This window comes from Dendrobates tinctorius, unplaced genomic scaffold (assembly GCF_039654945.1).
Source record: "Dendrobates tinctorius isolate UK_male_01 unplaced genomic scaffold, ASM3965494v1 ptg000250l, whole genome shotgun sequence".
In the NCBI taxonomy this organism is placed as follows: domain Eukaryota; kingdom Metazoa; phylum Chordata; class Amphibia; order Anura; family Dendrobatidae; genus Dendrobates; species Dendrobates tinctorius.
In genome coordinates this window covers 20194225-20213337 of record NW_027361917.1, presented here as the reverse complement: position 1 = coordinate 20213337, position 19113 = coordinate 20194225, and the positions used below count along the sequence as shown (strand labels likewise).

Below are 19113 nucleotides of genomic sequence, written 5' to 3'. Positions count from 1 at the left end.
TAAAATTATAGATTGTTCATGTCTTTGTCAGTGGGCAAACTTACAAAATCAGTAAGGGATCAAATAGTTATTTCCCCAACTGTATATGCTGCATGAGCCCCACACAGCCTCTCTATTTATATACTGCATGAGCCCCACACAGCCTGTCTATACAGTATATACTGCATGAGCCCCACACAGCTTCCCTATATATACTGCATGAGCCCCACACAGCCTCCCTTATGTACTGCATGAGCCCCACACAGCCTCCCTGTATACTATGAGCCCCACACAGCCTCCCCACATACTGCACAAGCCCCACACAGCCTCCTCTTGTGCAGCATGATGCCCCCATTGCCTCCCCATGTGCAGCATGACGCCCCCATTGCCTCCCAATGTGCAGCACGACACCCCATAGCCTCCCCATGTGCAGCACAACTCCCCCATAGCCTCCCCATGTGTAGCACGACACCCCCATAGCCTCCCCATGTGCAGCACAACGCCCCCATAGCCTTCCCATGTGTAGCATGATGCCCCCATAGTCTCCCTTTGTACAGCACAACACCCCCATAGCCTCCCCATGTGCAGAACGACGCCCCCATAGCCTCCTCCACCAAAGAAGTCAGTGCAGATGGAGACAGCGAGCCGGCATGCACGGTGCGGCCCATGGACCTCTGTTTTCCTGCATCTCAGCTGTCTCAGTCCGCGGGCCGGACTGAGACAGCCAAAGAGCCAGATGTGGCCCACAGGCCACACTTTGCCCAGGTCTGACGTAGAGTACCAAATAATTTACATAAAACTACCACGAAAAAATGAACTAACGCCAACATCTACTTTAGACAATGGGTATGAATCCTTACTTCTATTACCACTATGGAATAATGCTTTTTCTACCCTAGAACAACAAGAAAGGAGTGGAATACCTTTATGCCTCAACTGCCTTACATCACCAGGGAAGTTTGCATTTATGGAAACTCTTTCTATTTTCCTTTGTCTAAAACCTGGGGTGCGTCTTATAGCCCTTTGTACAAATATACCGTAGTTATTTCCAGACAACTGCAACGTGTATTCACAACATTCTCTGTAAGATTCAGTTTACAAACAATGAACAGCAGAGATTACTAGATATTAAAAGAAAGATTTGGGCTACAGTTTATATGCCTACCTTTAAAGAGTCGTAGTGATCTTGGCGAATGTCTTCATATTCTTCTGCTATTTCTTCTACAAAGTCAACCTTAGAGTTCTCATCCAGCAGCTGGGAACACTGAGCAAATGAACATAAACCGTGAACATTTCTCTCTGGATTGTAAATAAATGACAATATTCAGATTTATGCTGAAGCAATGGTGTTTACATTGTAACTAGCCCAAGTCTAGACATAGAACTCCTCTTAGTACCAAATGTTTTGTACTAGTCCAAGGGTTAAAAGGGACAAATGGGACAAAAGAGGAATTTACACAAATAGGAACATCACTGCACAATTTATACATACTGGTAAGCAGGATACAGTGATCCCCAGTAACATACCCACAGCAATGTGCAGACAATGGGATATCTGTTAATTCATTTTTTCAAATAACATTTTTGTCTTTTTTTCTGTGATGACACAATATGGAACTTACAACCACAACACTTTGGGAAGCATCCAAACAGTGGATTACCGGGGCGCTGTAACGTGGAGCTATTTTCACAGCAGTGTGTGTCCTGCAAAATTATAGCAATATACATAAGCAGTTACAAGAAAACACATATAAATAAAATAAAGTACATATTTTATAACATATCAATGTTCATTAAAGTCCCACGATTACAGTAACTAAAAAGTAATATTAAAAAAAAAAAAAAAAGAAAAAACACATACCGGGATGTAGTAGCACCCCCAATCAATAGTGGAAGCTTTATTGAGAGGCGTTCCATTTCTTTGGCAACAAAGATCATTTCATCCAGGGAAGGGGTGATAAGGCCAGACAAACCAATTATATCTGCAGGAGAGACAGTAATCGCTGTACTGTTAACCCATAAGGCCCTGCACACACCTATACTTCACCATATAAAGAAAAGAAACATGGCTAATGCAATTGTCTTCATCTACTAATAGGAATCTTAGGTTCAAGACCGGCTTGAAGTAAATTTCCACATTTCAACCTCATCCTGGTCCTCCATCCAGTTATATGCTCCCCCATCCCATCTGTGCTGTTGCTGTTTAATACATACAAAAAAAATCCCACAACAAACACTCCTACTAACCCTTCACCCGCTCCTCTGAAGCGTGTCAACTGCATTAAATAGTTAAGTAATATGGTGCTGGAGTCAGCGCATAATGCGCTATCTGGCACCATTTTGTTGATGATACAGCATACGAAGTTTAAAAAAAAAAAGTTGAAGCCTACAAAACGGTTTACTTACCAGCCTTGTTTTCAATGGCGGATTGCAGAATTTTATCACATGGAGTCATGACACCGAGGTCGATAACCCTTGAAGTCAAGTGCAAAGACCAAATCACAATTTACAATGAGTATATAAACACAAAAAAAAAAAAAAACAGATTACACATACATCAATGACTGCTGTAGTCAGAGATCTCCCAATAACTCGCAGCTTAACAATGAATTATGGAAGCTACAAAAGAGGAAGTCAGAACCCAACCCACTAAGGGAGGGAGCCATTTACTATTAAAAATCTGACAGCTGCACTTACACTACATAAGGCTGGTTTCACACTAGCGTTTATTCCATGCAGCGCACGGCGCCGCTAAGCCCCGCCCCCTGCCGACTCCCTGCCCGCCCCATCCGGTCATCGCCGCCTACTATCGCACATAGGGTGTGCAGATCGCATGCGTCCATCTTTAGCATAGGGTGCGCAGATCATGCCCTGGCTGTGCGCCAGTAGGATTTTGGCGTGGGCTGCGCACTTTTGAAGGTGCGCCCGTGTGCGCCGAATGCAGCATGTTGCATTTTGGTGCGCTCGGCGCACCTTCAAAAGTGCGCAGCGCACGCTAAAATCCTACTAGCGCACGGCCAGCGCACGATCTGCGCACCCTATGCTAAAGATAGGGTGCGCAGATCGCATGCGTCCATGTGCGATAGTGGGTGGTGATGACCGGATGGGGCGGGCAGGGAGCCGGCAGAGGGCGGGGCTTAGCGGCGCCGTGCGCTGCATGGAATAAACGCTAGTGTGAAACTAGCCTAAGGCCCAAATAAAATCTTGATATAAAAAAGTTAAACACTTAAAGAATTTTAAACTACCGTATTTACCTGGATGTATCATGTATTTCATAACTACATACCTGAAATTGTTGCAGCCAAGCACCACACCAACAATATTCTTGCCAATGTCATGTACATCTCCTTTAACTGTAGCTATTACAATGGTTCCATGGTATGGATCCTACAAATAGCCCAAAAAAGAGCAACATTTGGTTTATATAGCATTGATATACTGAGACAAATGAGATCCACTAGATGCATAATTATAGAAGAAAAGGAGTCATTGCTTAAAATGGCAACAAAAAAACCCACTCCAAAACATGTAGAATTACAAGAGGAAGTAAAAAAGAGTTATCTGCTTAAACATAATAATTTATTCATACATAGCGTATAAAGTATACATAAAGTTCATAAAGGTAGAAGGATTGTAGATAGGTAACCCGGCAGTACAAGCCCAATATCCATGATTGATAGACACCTATAACAGCATGAGACATAGTCCACATATAATAAACAGAATGGTCACGAGTAATCATATAAGTATAACAATAAATACATAGTATACAGGCTCAATCCCATAAATAGAAGTGCAAACTGCACTGTTAACATGGAAGAAAACCGTCCCCAATGTGCGTTTCGAGTGTTCAGTATATTGCTTCCTCAGGGGGTCCAGAATACTAAACCATCTGATAGGACCTTACGTATTTTCTGCATCCAATCAAGTGATCAGAACGGCAACTAATGAGATTAAGGTGGGCGGCACATGCGTGCCTAGCTGCATGCACCCACTAATTGTCACCTGTGCCATCAAGGTAGCTTGGCACATGTGTGGGAGCGAGGACGCGTCACCAGGGCCATGACCATGTAGCTATTGCAATGGTTCCTTGGTATGGATTCTAAAAATATTCCATAAACTCTTATCACTGGATAGCACTACATATTTTTGGTAGCTGGGTGGTGTGCTATGGGAGAAAAACTCACGTCATCAACTGTATTTCCAGTCACAGCTTTCATCTCTTCCCGCTCCTTCTCCATGAAGGGAATCAGATATCCTACTGACTTCTTCATAACTCGAGCAGACTTTATCACCTTTACCAAGAAACAAAAAAAGTAAAACATTTAAAAAATAAAAAGGGACACAACACACATAATCAAGCCCAATGGTTAAACGGAGCAAAACGAAGTGGATGTGATCCCTGAAGGACAAGTAGCACAGCACAACCCAGGTAAGTCTGGCTCTATCTTATATACATGGCCTGTCCTTAGAATAGGTTACCAATCAGACGGATGGAATTCCATCACTGGGCACCCCTTCTATCAGAGTGGCAGTCCCAACAAAGGCTGGATGTGTATAGTGCACTAATCAGCTGATGCAGAGCTGGAAAGACTAGTCGTAGTGTATGGAGCAGAACAACACCGCTCGGTCTCACTTTGCAGTGGCTGCTTCCAGGTACTGCAGATCAGTTTCTCTGATTTGCAGGAGCCAGCAGTGACAGATCGATGGTGTTCTGCTCCGTACACTCATCACATGATGAAGGATCTCATGACTGGCACGACAGCAAACTTATGAAGATCAGCTTGTTGCTGGGCATCACAGGAGACCCTGATTTTTGCCAAATCCTATAAAACTGCAGTAAAGAATCACTGAAAAATAAAGTAAAAACAAGGACAAAAGGAATTAAAAATTTGAATCACACTTTCTTCTTTACCCGTAAAAATAAATAAAAAAAAAAAAAAAAGATTGTAAAAATAAACATAAGTGGTATCGCCGTGGCCGTAAAAGTCTAATCTCTTAATTACCCGATCATTAAACGCTACAAAGAGGAAAAACAAATCCAAAATACCAGGATTCCACCTTTTTTTTTTCGTTGCCACAATGCACTAAAAAAATTTCAATAAGCCCCAATCAAAATATCCCTATTAACCCCAAAATTGCATCATTAGAAACATCTGCTTGTCCTTCAAAACACAAGCACTTGCACAGCCCCATCGACAAAAAAATAAAAACGTTACGGATCTCAGAAAATGGTGACAAAAGCAAAAAAAACAATTCCAAGCACGGTGAAATTGCAAAAAAAAAAAAAAAAAACCCACTTTTTTTTTTTTTTTGAATGGCATTCATTGTACTGTAAAAGAAAATCCCTGGAAATATGATTTTGGCAATTTCTATCTATTGTGTACAGACTTGCTTTAATCCTTAGATTACAAATAGTACCATAAGGAGTAATAAGTTTTCTATAATTTTCTACAATACCTGTGGTAAAAACATCTTTCCAGCTCCAAACAACTGTCCAACAACTTTCATGCCATTCATGAGAGGCCCTTCAATAATGTGGAGGGGTCTTGGATACCTTTCTTTATTGGCTCTTGCCTCTTCTGTGTCTTCAATTACATGTTTTTCAATTCCCTAAAAAATAAAAGTACGGATATAGCATGACCGAACACTAGAACAAAAATGTATAATGCAAGATGTGAATGTGCACTACTACAGAAGGCAATTCTCATCAGCAGTACGGCAGTGCCAACAAGCTACCTGAGCAAAGCGATGGCCTGTCCCTACTTTCGTCAGTATACTAGGAGACTTCCGGTAGGTCTCAGCCTCACTTTTCATAGATACAACACATACCCACTAAAATCTATGGAACTATTCACATGTCTGCAAAAAAATAAACATCCATTTTTGATCTGACTCACTGCTCAAAATTACCCATACAAGCTCATGGGTCTGTATCAATCACACCTTACAGTATGAAATTGTGTGCTGTCCACGATTAACATTGCAATGAACAGGAGTAGTGTGTAATTCATTTACCGCATATTTTTACTTTCAGTGCAAAAAACTCACTCCAGAAGTTCACTGTGGATCTCTGAATGATCCAATGTTGTCCTAAATGACTAATGATGATAAATATAATCCACCTGTGTGTAATCAAGTCTCTGTATAAATGCACCTGCTCTGTGATAGTCTCAGGGTTCTGTTTGAAGCAGAGAGCATCATGAAGACCAAGGAACACAACAGGCAGGTCCGTGATACTGATGTGGAGAAGTTTAAAGCCAGATTTGGATACAAAATGATTTCCAAAACTTTAAACATCCCAAGGAGCACTGTGCAAGTGATCATATTGAAATGGAAGGAGTATCATACCACTGCAAATCTACCAAGACCCGGCTGTCCCTCTAAACTTTCATCTCAAACAAGGAGAAGACTGGTCAGAGATGCAGCCAAGAGGCCCATGATCACTTTGGATGAACTGCGGAGATCTACAGCTGAAGTGGGACAGTCTGTCCATAGGACAACAATCAGTCGTACACTGCACAAATCTGGCCTTTAATGTATGAGTGGCAAGAAGAAAGCCATTTCTCAAAGATATCCATAAAATAGGGATTTTTGTGTACTCACCGTAAAATCATTTTCTCCGAGCCAATCATTGGGGGACACAGAGACAGTGGGTGTTATGCTGCTGGCCACTAGGAGGACACCAAGTAAACCAGAAAAAAAAGTTAGGTCCTCCCCTGCAGTATACACCCTCTCGCTGGCTGAGATTTCTCCAGTTCGGTGAGAAAAGCATTAGGAGCATAAACAGTCAACAATAACCATAACTATGTCAAAGCCTAAGAATGCTACAGTGAGCCAATAGGCTAAACAGGGTGGGTGCTGTTTCCCCCCAATGATTGGCTCGGAGAAAAGGATTTTACGGTGAGTACACAAAAATCCCTCTCTCTCCTACGCCTCATTGGGGGACACAGACAGTGGGACGTCCTAATACAGTCCGTGGGTGGGGAGCATACATCTGCTAATACCCCATGTACCACTGAGTCAACACTGAGGTACTGCCGATTGCAGGATGCGTCTGCCGAGCGCTGCATCCGCAGAGGCCTGAGAATGAATTGGGCAATGTTTGTAAAGGTATGCAGGCTGGACCAAGTCGCAGCCTTGCGGACAGGCCTGAGAATGAATTTGGTAATGTTTTGTAAAAGTATGCAGACTGGACCAAGTCGCAGCCTTGCAGACCTGTTCTGCCGAGGCCTAGTGCCGAATGGCCCAAGAGGCGCCCACTGACCGGGTAGAGTGAGCCTTAATCCCCGCTGGGACAGGCAAATCCACCAGGCTAGCATTGCTTTTGACGCGGCTTGACCCTTCCTATGCCCCTCTGGAAGCATGAACAGGGCATCTGACTTGTTGGAGCCGTCCGCGAGATGTACCGTCTCAGCGCCCTAACCACATCCAGGGTGTGGAGGGCCTTCTCAAAGCGATGGACTGGCGCCGGACAAAAGGCAGGCAAAACAATTTCCTTGTTGAGATGGAAAGAGGAGACGACCTTGGGCAGGAAGGACGGGGACGTCCTGAGAACTACCTTGTCCTGATGAGAACTCAGGAGCGGAGAACGGCAGAACAGGGATGCCCATTCCGAAACTCGTCTGATTGACGTAATTTCCACTAGAAAGACCACCTTCCAAGAGAGGACGGTCAGTGACACGTCCTGCAGCGGCTCGAAAGGAGCCTCCTGTACGGCCCCGAGAACCAGGTTAAGGTCCCATGATTCCAATGGCCTTCTATAAGGAGGCGCCACATGGGAAACTCTCTGAATGAACGTCTTGACCTGAAGTTTGGTGTCAATTTTGCATCGAAAAGCACTGACAAAGCCGAAATTTGGTCCTTGAGCGAGCTAAGCGCGAGGTGATCAACCATGATCCTTGCACCATGAAAACAAGGTTTTCCAGGTGCCGCGATAGATGTGCACGGACACAGGCTTCCTAGCACTAATCATGGTGGAAATCATGTCGTGAGAGAACCCACCCTGTGCTAAAATCCAGGATTCAACAGCCACGCCGTCGAAGACAGGGCCCCGGAGTTCTGGTGGTAAATCGGGCCCTGCAAGAGTAGATCCATGAAATCTGGAAGTCGCCAGGGGACGTCGGTAACTAGTTGTATTAGTTCTGCATACCATGCTCGGCGGGGCCAGTCTGGCGCGACTAGGATCACTGGTACTCCCTCTGCTCTGATCTTCTTGATGACCCTCGGAAGCAAGGGAAGAGGGGGGAAGATGTACGGGAGCCGGAACCGGTGCCATAGCAGAACTAGGGTGTCCTCTCTGATGGCGCATGGATCGGGCAATGAACCGAGGAACCTTGTTGTTTAGTCGTGAGGCCATGAGATCCACATCCGGATTCCCCAACAATGACAAATCTGCTGAAAGACTTCTGGCTGAAGAGACCACTCTCCCGAGGCAATGCCTTGGCGACTGAGAAAATCTGCCACCCAATTTTCTACGCCCGGGATGTGGATTGCTGAGATGGGCGAATGGTTGGTCTCGGTCCAATGGAGGATGTGACTCACTTCGTGCATGGCCATCCTGTTCCGGCCGTGGCGTTGTCGGATTGGATCCTGATGGGGTGACCTGCGAGGAGATGGTGGAAACTCCGTAGAGCTAATCTGATCGCTCCTAACTCCAAAATGTTGATGGGAGACGTGACTCTCGGGATGACCAATGACCCTGTGCCGTGTGGTGATGAAAGACCGCACCCCAGCCGAGAAGACTTGCATCGGTGTTTACTACCAACCATCTTTCTGAGAAAAAAGACCTCCTTTGATTCAGGGAGGACCTCAGTGTCCACCACCTGAGGGCTTGCCTGACCCGCAGGGACAGAAGGAACCGATGGTCCAGGGAGAATGGGTTCTTGTCCCAAGCTAACAGCAACGCATGTTGTAAGGGACGGAGGTGGAACTGTGCAATTGGAACTGCTTCCATCGCTGCCACCATCTTTCTATGCCTATTGTAAGGCTTGGGTCTTTTCTGGAGGGAGAATGACCAACCCGCGGGAAGTGTCCAAGATCATTCCTAAAAAGGAAATCTGCTGATCCGGTTTTGGGAAAGACCCTTCGAAGTTTATCTTCCACCCCAGGCGAGAAAGTGTATTTACTGTTATATCCACTGATTCCTCGCAGGCTGGAAGGGACGGACCCTTGATAAGCAAGTCGTCCAGATACGGTAACACAACCACTCCCTGAGAGTGGAGAATGGCTATGACAGCCACCATGACCTTGGTAAAGACCCTGGGGGCGGTGGCGAGTCCGAAGGGCAAGAAACTGGAAGTGTTCCTCGTGAATTGCAAAACGCAGGAACTGCTGTTGGGACGGGCAGATCGGAATGTGAAGGTAAGCGTCCTTGATGTCGATGGATGCTAGGAACTCTCCATTTTACATGGAAGCGACAACTGATCGGAGAGATTCCATTCAGAATCGCCGTACCTTGACAAACTGAGTTAACAGTTTGAGATCCAGAATGGAACCACAAAAAGGTTTGAATAAAATCCCTTGAACCTCTCGTGATGAGGGACCGGAATGATGACTCCGTCCCTTAGCAGAGCCTGAACAGCCCAAAGGAAGGCTCTTGTCTTTCTCTTGGGGGGGAGAGGAAAGGAAAAAACAGAGTTGGAGGGGGAGAAGCAAATTTTATCTTGTATCCGGAGGACACCAGCTCCCTGACCCACTTGTCGTGGACAACCGCGAGCCAGGTGTGGCTGAAGGAAAGTAGGCAACCGCCAACTTTGTCGGTGTCCGCCGAATACCGCAACAAGTCATAGGATAGATCTATGAGACCTGGCTCCCCTAGATCTAGAAGCCCTAGGCCTGGGTTTCCAAAAGCGGTTAGGTCTGTATGAGACCCAGGAGCCTCTGTCTCCGCGCGGGGACCGACCTGATCCGGAAGAAAAGGTAGAGGAGGACCAACCGGAATTATTGCGAAAAGATCGAAAACGCGTCGGCTGTTGGTTGCGAAACGGCCAAACAGCCTTTTGTTGAGGAAAGAATTTACTTTTTCCCGTTTGAAAGGGGAGAGAAGTCAACGATCTTTTAGATGTGGCATCCGCACGCCAGCCGCAGAGCCATAGGGCTCTTCTAATGGAGAACGCATTAGCGGCAGTCTGAGCCGCGCAATTGGCAACATCAAAAAAAGCGCCTTCTACAAAGTCCGCTGCATGAATTATCTGCCTGGCGACAGTGGTTGCCTCCAGAGGAAGATTGGTGCCCTGGAAGGAAGTAATCAAGACTTCTGCCCAAGCGGCCATTGCCTTAGTGACCCAAATTGCCGCGAAAGATGGAAAAAACCGCTGCTCCTGAAGCTTCAAAAAACGGAACGGGCAAGGTAGTCAATTTGAGGATTGGAGGGGTTTCTGACTGAGGAACCCTCAGAAACAGGACGTTTTAGAAGCAAGAGCAATACAGGCGGGTCCACCGGAGGGGACTGTAAGCAATCCTCCATTAGGTCTGGATCTAAAGGGTATTTAGCCCGAGTAGACTTTTGCCCTGTGAACCGTTTATGTGGCCGATCCCTATGTTTCTGGATGGCTGGTAAATAACCTGCGCACACGCTTGGTTTTCTTAAACGAGATAGGGTGTGCTGGAGCGGGAATATTTTCCCCATCCAACTTCAGAATCCTGTTGACTGATTCTATAAGAGAATCAAGCGACTCTTGATCAGTTGGAGGATTCTGAGGGGCTGACGTGCTCGCTGTGAACCTCAGGAGAGGGAGAGCGAGAGACAGGAGTCACCGATGTTGAGGCGCGAACGTGCCTAGGGGACGCGTCATGGGTCCGCTTTCTAGAGACCTGACCATCCCTTGAATGAGTATGGCCCCTGCTGGTGGACGGTTCCCGGCCGACGCCAGAGCCTTCCTCGGGGGGTAAGGACACCTGGCTTAAAAAGAGTCCTCCCGGAGGGAGAATAAAGCCTGGGTCAGAGACTCCACAGACAGGGAAGCAGCCCACTCAGGGATACTAAACGCAGGAGGCATGTCAGCAGCGGCGGCAAGGGGCGCAGTCCGTGCATAACGGATTAGTCTGTGCACTTGGTAAGGCAGACTTGCAAGTGGTACACACGGTAAAAAACGCAGTGTGCTTCTTAACAGCCCGTTTAGCCTCCTTAGATTGAGACAAAGCGCTCCAGAAAGGGCTAACAGCAGAGTCTGTCTGCAGCTGCAGGGAATGTGCCGGGAAGGGGTTAAGCTTTAATCTGAGGGCAGATTCAGCTTACCCACGGTCCTGTGCTGTGTCCCCCGGGAGGAAAGCAGTGGCCCTGTGGTGTCACCTGGCATCCGGCTGTCCAGAGCAGGCATAGCGCTCCTGAAAGGGTTAACGGCAGCTGAGGTAAAATACATGGCCCCCGAGATTAGAATTGCGTGTCGGAAGATCCAGGGCCTAAATTTCTGGCCTCCCTGCGGTAAGCGCCGTGCGGGGGGGCGCGGCCAGGCGCCAGTGTACCACCGCTGACGCTAAGTCAGTACCTCTCCCGGGGGCAAGGACCCGACCCCATACCTCCACTCCTGTGCTCAGGCAGGTCGCGCGGTCAAGGGTCTTCCAGCTGCAGGTCTTAAAGGGGGTATGGCTCAATCGATCCACCCTGTGGTAGGGGGATGGAGAGCTCTGGAGCTGATTGCGGACATCCGAAAAATGCTGCTCAAGTCCTTCTCCCTGCACTCCTGTGCTTCGTCCTGTTGCGCTTGCCCTCGTATCCGTGGCCGACTGTAAAAGGAACCATCGTCAGAGGAATCATCCCCATTCGTCGCAGGAAAGTGTACGAGGAGGTATACTCCGCGTGCTTGCCTGTTGGTTCGGGGGAGAGTGGGCCGCAGAAAGGAACCGTTGCCCCCTTCACTCCATTAATTAAAAAATAAAAATTTACAGAAAATTCAAAAATAAAATTAAAACGGTGGGGTCTGAATCCAGACCCAAGTGCCTCCTATAGACAACTAAGCAAGAACTGGAGAAATCCCAGCTAGCGAGAGGGTGTATACTGCAGGGGAGGATCTAACTTTTTTTCTGGTTTAACACCCACTGTCTCTGTGTCCCCCAATGAGGCGTAGGAGAAAAGTGTCGTTTAAAGTTTGCAACAAGCCACCTAGGAGACACACCAAACATGTGGAAGAAGGTGCTCTGGTCAGATGAAACCAAAATCGAACTTTTTGGCAACAATGCCAAACGATATGTTTGGCGTAAAGGCAACACAGCTCATCACCCTGAACACACCATCCCCACTGTCAAACATGGTGGTGGCAGCTTCATGGTTTAGGCTAGTTTTACACTAGCGTTAGGAGGCGCAGCGCACGACCGCTGTGCAGCTCCGCCCCCTGCCGTGCCCCCTCCGGTCAGCTCCTCCTATGGGCGCATGACGCTGCATGAGACCTGCGCACCCTATCTTTAGCATTGGGTACGCAGGCCTTGCGCTGGTATGCTTTTGGTGGCGCTCCGACGTGCACCAAACGCACCGTGTTGCATTTTGGTGCGCTCGTCGCACCGTCAAAAGGGAGCATGCGCCGCCAAAAGCATACCAGCGCTCGGCCTGCGTACCCAATGCTAAAGATAGGGTACGCAGGTCACATGCAGCATCATGCGCCCATAGGAGGAGCTGACCGGAGGGGGCGCGGCAGGGGGCAGAGCTGCACGGCTGCAGTGCACTGCTCCTCCTAACGCTAGTGTGAAACTAGCCTTAGGCCTGCTTTTCTTCAGCAGGGACAGGGAAGATGGTTAAAATTGATGGGAAGATGGATGGAGCCAAATACAGGACCATTCTTGAAGAAAACCTGTTGGAGTCTGCAAAAGACCTGAGACTGTGACGGAGATTTGTCTTCCAACAAGACAATGATCCCAAACATAAAGCAAAATCTACAATAGAATGGTTCACAAATAAAACGTATCCAGGTGTTAGAATGGCCAAGTCAAAGTCCAGACCTGAATCCAATCGAGATTCTGAGGAAAACTGCTGTTTACAAATGATCAAGAATTTCAGTCTCTCGATGTACAAAACTGATAGACATACCCCAAGCGACTTGCAGCTGTAATCACAGCAAAAGGTGGCGCAACAAAGTACTAAGTTAAAGGGGCCGAATAATATTGCACGCCCCACTTTTTAGTTTTTGAATTTCCACAAAAATTTAAAATAACCAATAAATTTCGTTCAACTTCACAATTGTGTCCCACTTGTTGTTGATTCTTCACCAAAAATTTACATTTTGTATCTTTATGTTTGAAGAATGATATGTGGGAAACATGGATTTTTGTGAGTACTCACCGTAAAATCCTTTTCTCCGAGACGCTCATTGGGGGACACAGAGACTGTGGGTGTATGCTACTGCCATCTGGAGGCTGACATTAGGTATACAAAAAACAAGTTAGCTCCTCCTCCGCCACATACACCCTCGCCCCGGTACCAGGCGGAAACCAGTTTAGTGCAAAAAGCAGTAGGAGGACATAAACATAATTTTAACCTTATGCCAAACATATGTCTGAAAAAGGACCACCCTACCTTAAACAAGGAATTATATTAATTAAACGAAAGCCACCTGGCTATTAGGGTGGGTGCTGTGTCCCCCAATGAGCGTCTCGGAGAAAAGGATTTTACGGTGAGTACTCACAAAAATCCATGTTTCTCCTTCGTCTCACTGGGGGACACAGACTGTGGGACGTCCTAAAGCAGTCCCTGGGTGGGAAGACAACTCACCGCTCCAAGCCGCATGCCCTCCTGTCTAAAGGTGTGCCACTGCTGCCTGGAGAATTTTCCTACCCAGGCTCGCATCAGACGAAGCCTGAGTATGCACATTGTAGTGCTTACAAAAAGTGTGCAGGCTGGACCAGGTTGCTGCCTTGCATACCTGCTCTGCCGAAGCCTGGTGCCGAAGCGCCCAAGAGGCGCCCACTGCCCGAGTAGAGTGCGCCCCTATTCCTGTAGGAACCGGCGTGCCTCTAAGACGGTAAGCCTCCTGAATAGTTAAGCGAATCCATCTGGCTATGGTTGACCATGACGCTGCGAGCCCCTTCCTGCGCCCTTCAGGGATCACAAACAGCGAGTCTGTCTGGCGGAAAGGTGCTGTCCTTGACACATACCTCCTGAGAGCTCTTACCAGGTCCAACGTGTGGAGCGCTCTCTCCACTCTGTGAACTGGTGCCGGACAAAACGAAGGCAGAACAATGTCCTCAATATGGAAAGAGGACACGACCTTCGGCAAAAAAGGCGGCGGCGGTCTAAGGACTACCTTATCCTTAAAAAAAAGTATAAAATGGAGCCCTACAAGACAATGCCCCCAACTCAGAGACCCGCCTAATGGAAGTTATGGCTACCAGGAATACCACCTTCCTGGAGAGATATGCCAACGAAACCTCCTGTAATGGCTCAAACGGGGCCTCCTGCAGGACACTCAGTAGCAGATTCAGGTCCCAGGCCTCCAAGGGTGCCCTAAAGGGGGGTACCAAATGAGAAACCCCTTGAATGAACGTCCTGACCTGCATGATGGTAGCGATCTTCCGCTGAAAAAGGACCGACAAGGCAGATATCTGCCTCTTAAGGGAACTCGGAGCCAACCCTGCGTCTAGGCCGGACTGGAGAAAGGCCAGGATGTTGGGGACCGACAAGGATAATGGCGCCACTCCGTGTTCTCGACACCACTGAAAGAAAACCCTCCAAGTGTTATGATAGATTCTCGCCGAGGCCGGTTTCCTGGCGCTAACCATTGTAGCCACCACATCACGCCCGAACCCCGCCTGGGTCAGAACCCAAGATTCAACGGCCACGCCGTCAAACACAGGGCCCCTAAGTTCGGGTGGCAGATCGGCCCCTGAGACAGCAAGTCTGGACGTTCTGGTAGCCGCCAGGGTACGTCTGCGAGGAGCTGCACCAGATCCGCATACCATGCCCGACGGGGCCAATCTGGGGCCAGCAGAATAGCCGGAACCCCCTCGGTCTTGATCTTTCTGATGACCCTCGGGAGAAGTGGCAGCGGGGGAAACAAGTACGGGAGCCGAAACTGGTTCCATGGCAGGACCAGCGCATCTACTGCGATTGCTCGTGGGTCCCGAGACCGGGCGACAAACACGCCCACCTTGGCGTTTTCCCTGGAGGCCATCAGGTCCACGTCTGGAGTCCCCCACCGCTGGCATATTTGCTGAAAGACATCGGGGTGCAGAGACCATTCCCCGGCCGCGATCCCCTGCCGGCTTAGGAAATCTGCTGCCCAATTTTCCACGCCTGGTATGTGAACTGCTGAGATCATCAAGTGGTTCCTCTCGGCCCAGCGGAATACATGCTGTATCTCGCGCATGGTTGCCCTGCTGCGCGTGCCTCCCTGGTGATTCATGTATGCTACTGCCGTGGCGTTGTCTGACTGAATCCCGACCGGGCGCCCTGCCAGCAAGTGCTGAAACTGCTGCAGTGCCAAACGCACTGCTCGAATCTCCAACAAGTTGATAGGGAGAAGCGCCTCTTGAGGCGACCATTGTCCCTGGGCCGTGTGGTGGCGGAAGATTGCCACCCAACCGAAAAGACTCGCATCGGTCGTGATCACTAACCACTGATCCGGGGGAAAGGGCCTCCCCTGACGGAGAGAGGAGTCGCACGTCCACCATTGAAGCGCCCTTCGGACCTGAGAGGACAACCTGCACTGATGATCGAGCGAGAACGGACTTTTGTCCCATGTCGCTAAGAGAGCATGCTGCAGGGGACGGAGATGAAATTGAGCAAACGGAATTGCTTCCATCGCCGCCACCATCTTCTCTAGAAGCTCATCCCAAACCGGATAGTGTGGGGCCCCGCCTGTTGAAGGGTTCGAACTCCCTGCCGAAGTGCCCGAGCCTTGTCCTGAGGGAGAATCACCAACCCTCGGGAAGTATCGAAAATCATCCCTAGAAACAGAATCCTCTGGGCTGGAGTAAGGGATGATTTCTTCCCGTTGACCAACCATCCTAGGCGAGCTAGGGTATCCAGAGTGATGCTGACATTCTCCTCGCAAGCTCGAAAGGACGGACCCTTTACCAGGAGGTCGTCCAGGTACGGCAAAACCACTATGCCCCGAGAATGTAGAGTGGCCATAACGACCTCCATCACTTTCGTGAATATCCTGGGAGCCGTGGCCAACCCGAAAGGTAGGGCCACAAACTGGAAATGTCGCCCATCGATTGCGAACCGCAGGAATTTTTGATGCGGGGGAAAAATAGGGATGTGCAGGTAGGCATCCTGGATATCGATGGAGGCCAAATAATCTCCCTGCTCCATGGACGATATGACCGACCGGAGAGATTCCATGCGGAAATGCCTGACCCTGATGAACCTGTTCAGGAGCTTTAAGTCCAGAACCGGTCTTACTGTTCCATCCTTCTTGGGTACCACGAACAGGTTGGAATAAAAACCCTGGGTTTTTTCGCCCTCTGGTACGGGGACAATGACCTCGTTGCGCTGCAGCACCTCGATGGCCTCTAGCAAAGCCTGTGCCCGAACTTCCGTCTTGGGAAGCCGAGAAAGAAAAAAACTTTTTGGCGGATCCCTGATGAATTCTATTTTGTACCCGGAAGACACTAATTCTGCCACCCATGCGTCGCGCGCCACTGCGACCCAGACGTGGCAGAACCTGAGCAGACGTCCGCCTACCCTGCTGTCCCCGGGTACTGGATGTTTCGAGTCATTTTGTTGAGGTCCTCTGAGACCTGGCCCCCCTTGATCTGGGCGGCCGGCCCCGCATCCTGCCCAAGGGGTTGGCCTTGTACGTAACCTGACGCTCTTTGTCTTGGCCATAGCGAGCTGGGACGGAGGTACCGACCGCTGCCATCCACCCTGGGGTACGAAATGCTCGAAAGCGCGCCTGCGGTTGACGAAACAGCACTTTACTCCTCTGTTGTGGAAGAAAGCTGCTTTTCCCCCCCGTGGCGTCTGAAATAAGCTTATCCAATTTCTCCCCAAATAACCGGTCCCCCTGAAAGGGAAGAGAAGTCAACGATTTTTTAGAGATTGAATCAGCCCGCCAGAGCCTTAACCATAAGGCTCTCCTAATGGCGATTGCGTTTGCCGCCGCTAGTGCTGCGCCATTAGCCGCATCTAAAGATGCACTAATTAAATAGTCCCCTGCCATTGCGATCTGACTTGCTATCTCGCCTACTTCTGTCGGCAACTTTCTATCCTGCAGGATCTTGTTTAAAGAATCCGACCATGACATCATGGCCTTGGCTACCCATGTCGCTGCAAAAGAAGGAAAGAGTGCTGATCCTGATGCCTCATACAACGAGCGGGCTAACCCCTCTATGAGCCGATCCGTGGGGTCCTTAATGGCGGAACCACTGTGAACTGACAACAGGGATCTTGAGGCTAGGCGAGACACTGGGGGATCCACTACCGGGGATTACGCCCATTTTTTACAGAGTTCTGATGCGAACGGATACCTCGCTTCTAGCGTTTTTTGTCCCGAAAAACGCTTATCTGGACGTTCCCTGTGCCGCTGCACAATGTCCTCGAACTCAGGATGAGTGCTAAACACTCTATGTGGTCTCCTGGCCTTTTTAAAAGACACCTTATGACCTGCAGCTGGGGAGACATCATCCTCAATCCCCAGAGTCTGATTGACAGCTTCAATAAGACTGTCTACCGTCTCCCGACACCCCGGTATATCCAGGTTCAAGGATTCTTCTACGTCGTCACCTGAACTCTGCTCGCTCCCGGAAAAAGGTGACGGTGAGCGTGATGCCACACTCGCGGATGCTGACGCACCGGAGGGGCCTGGAGACACAGTATGGGTTCTTTTCCTGTGCGTCTGCCTAGAGAGTGTGCGGCCCCTGCAGGCCGGAGGCTCCTGTGAGGCGGACGACTCCTCCCAAACAAGCGAGCCGTCGTCTCTACCCCTATCCGGGGCCTGAAGGGTCTCAATCGCCTTCGTAAGTGAAACCATGGACCGAGACAGTGATAACGCCCATTCCGGGGGAAACAAGACCCCGGGGCTCTGTCGCAGGGGAGGGCTCCTGGGCGCGTTCGGAGTCGCAGGCTTCACACAATTTGATAGTCTGTGCTCGTGGGAACATAACCCCACAGGAAACGCATGCAGCATAAAGGAATGTGTGCGTTTTCCCTTTTCCAGACATAATGCCGCTTACTCCTATCACAAGTTAAAGGGGAAAGGAGGAGGAGGAGGGTAACCCTTAAATGTACCCGCGCATTTCCAGGACGGGGTCGCACTTACCCTGCTTCTGTGTGCCCCCCTTCCAGCGTGACTCCTTGCCTCTGGGTAGGTCGCCCGCGTCTGTTTCCAGATGCGGCCTACCCTGCTCTGAAGCCGGGGCCTTGATTTAAACCAGCGCCCGCCCTAGGCCTGGGGGGCGGCGCCGGATATGATGTCACGCTGGGGGCGGCGCCGGCTGTGACGCCGGCCGTGACGTCACGCCGGGGGCGGCGCCAGATAGGACGCGGGAGAGGAAAACGTGGAGGAACACTCGCACGTGGTCGCCCGTTGCTGGTTTGGGGAAATCGGATCCTTTCAATAGGATGCGTTGCCCCTGTCTTATCTTCATAAAATAACAAACACGGAAAAAATAGATGTCTGGGGAAAAGTCCCAGAGATGTCCCTCGGTGCGGGAAAGGATACGCGGAGCGATGCTCAACGCGTGCTCGCCCGTTGTTGGTTTGGGGAGATCGGACCCTTTCTATAGGATCCGTCGCCCCTGTCTCCTCTTCATAGCGAGAGAACCGAAAAGGAATAAAAAAAAAAAAATAGTCTGGAGAACTCCAGACTGCGTGTGCCTCCAAAGACACTAAGCAAAAAACTGGTTTCCACCCGGCGAGGGTGTATGTGGCGGAGGAGGAGCTAACTTGTTTATTGTATACCTAGTGTCAGCCTCCAGACGGCAGTAGCATACACCCACAGTCTCTGTGTCCCCCAATGAGACGAAGGAGAAAAAGGTTGAAAAGTTTCAGGGGGACGAACACTTTCGCAAAGCACTGTAATACAACAAAATGGTGCGGCAATAATTGATAATAATCAAAAACAACCTATTCGAATAATGTGGTGATTTTCCTGCCTGTGCAGTTTTTGATCACATTATGGCTGAGTTTTGGCCGTGGCATATGATCCTACTCTCAGTGCATATAAATCACCATGTGCTAACGTGTAAACTAATTGTATT

General features: G+C 49.1%; 1 protein-coding gene across 1 annotated transcript in view; it reads right to left on the bottom strand.

The window, feature by feature from the left end:
• The window catches only part of MTR (5-methyltetrahydrofolate-homocysteine methyltransferase), a 109127-nt gene that overhangs the window by 18941 nt on the left and 71073 nt on the right, over positions 1 to 19113 (bottom strand). The window contains exons 20-26 of the mRNA XM_073557510.1: positions 5440 to 5592; positions 4167 to 4274; positions 3266 to 3366; positions 2386 to 2453; positions 1841 to 1961; positions 1602 to 1683; positions 1145 to 1243 (exon numbers count right to left, since the gene is read on the bottom strand). Of these exons, the coding sequence (XP_073413611.1) occupies positions 1145 to 1243; positions 1602 to 1683; positions 1841 to 1961; positions 2386 to 2453; positions 3266 to 3366; positions 4167 to 4274; positions 5440 to 5592 (732 nt within the window). The remainder of the gene's footprint in view (positions 1 to 1144; positions 1244 to 1601; positions 1684 to 1840; positions 1962 to 2385; positions 2454 to 3265; positions 3367 to 4166; positions 4275 to 5439; positions 5593 to 19113) is intronic.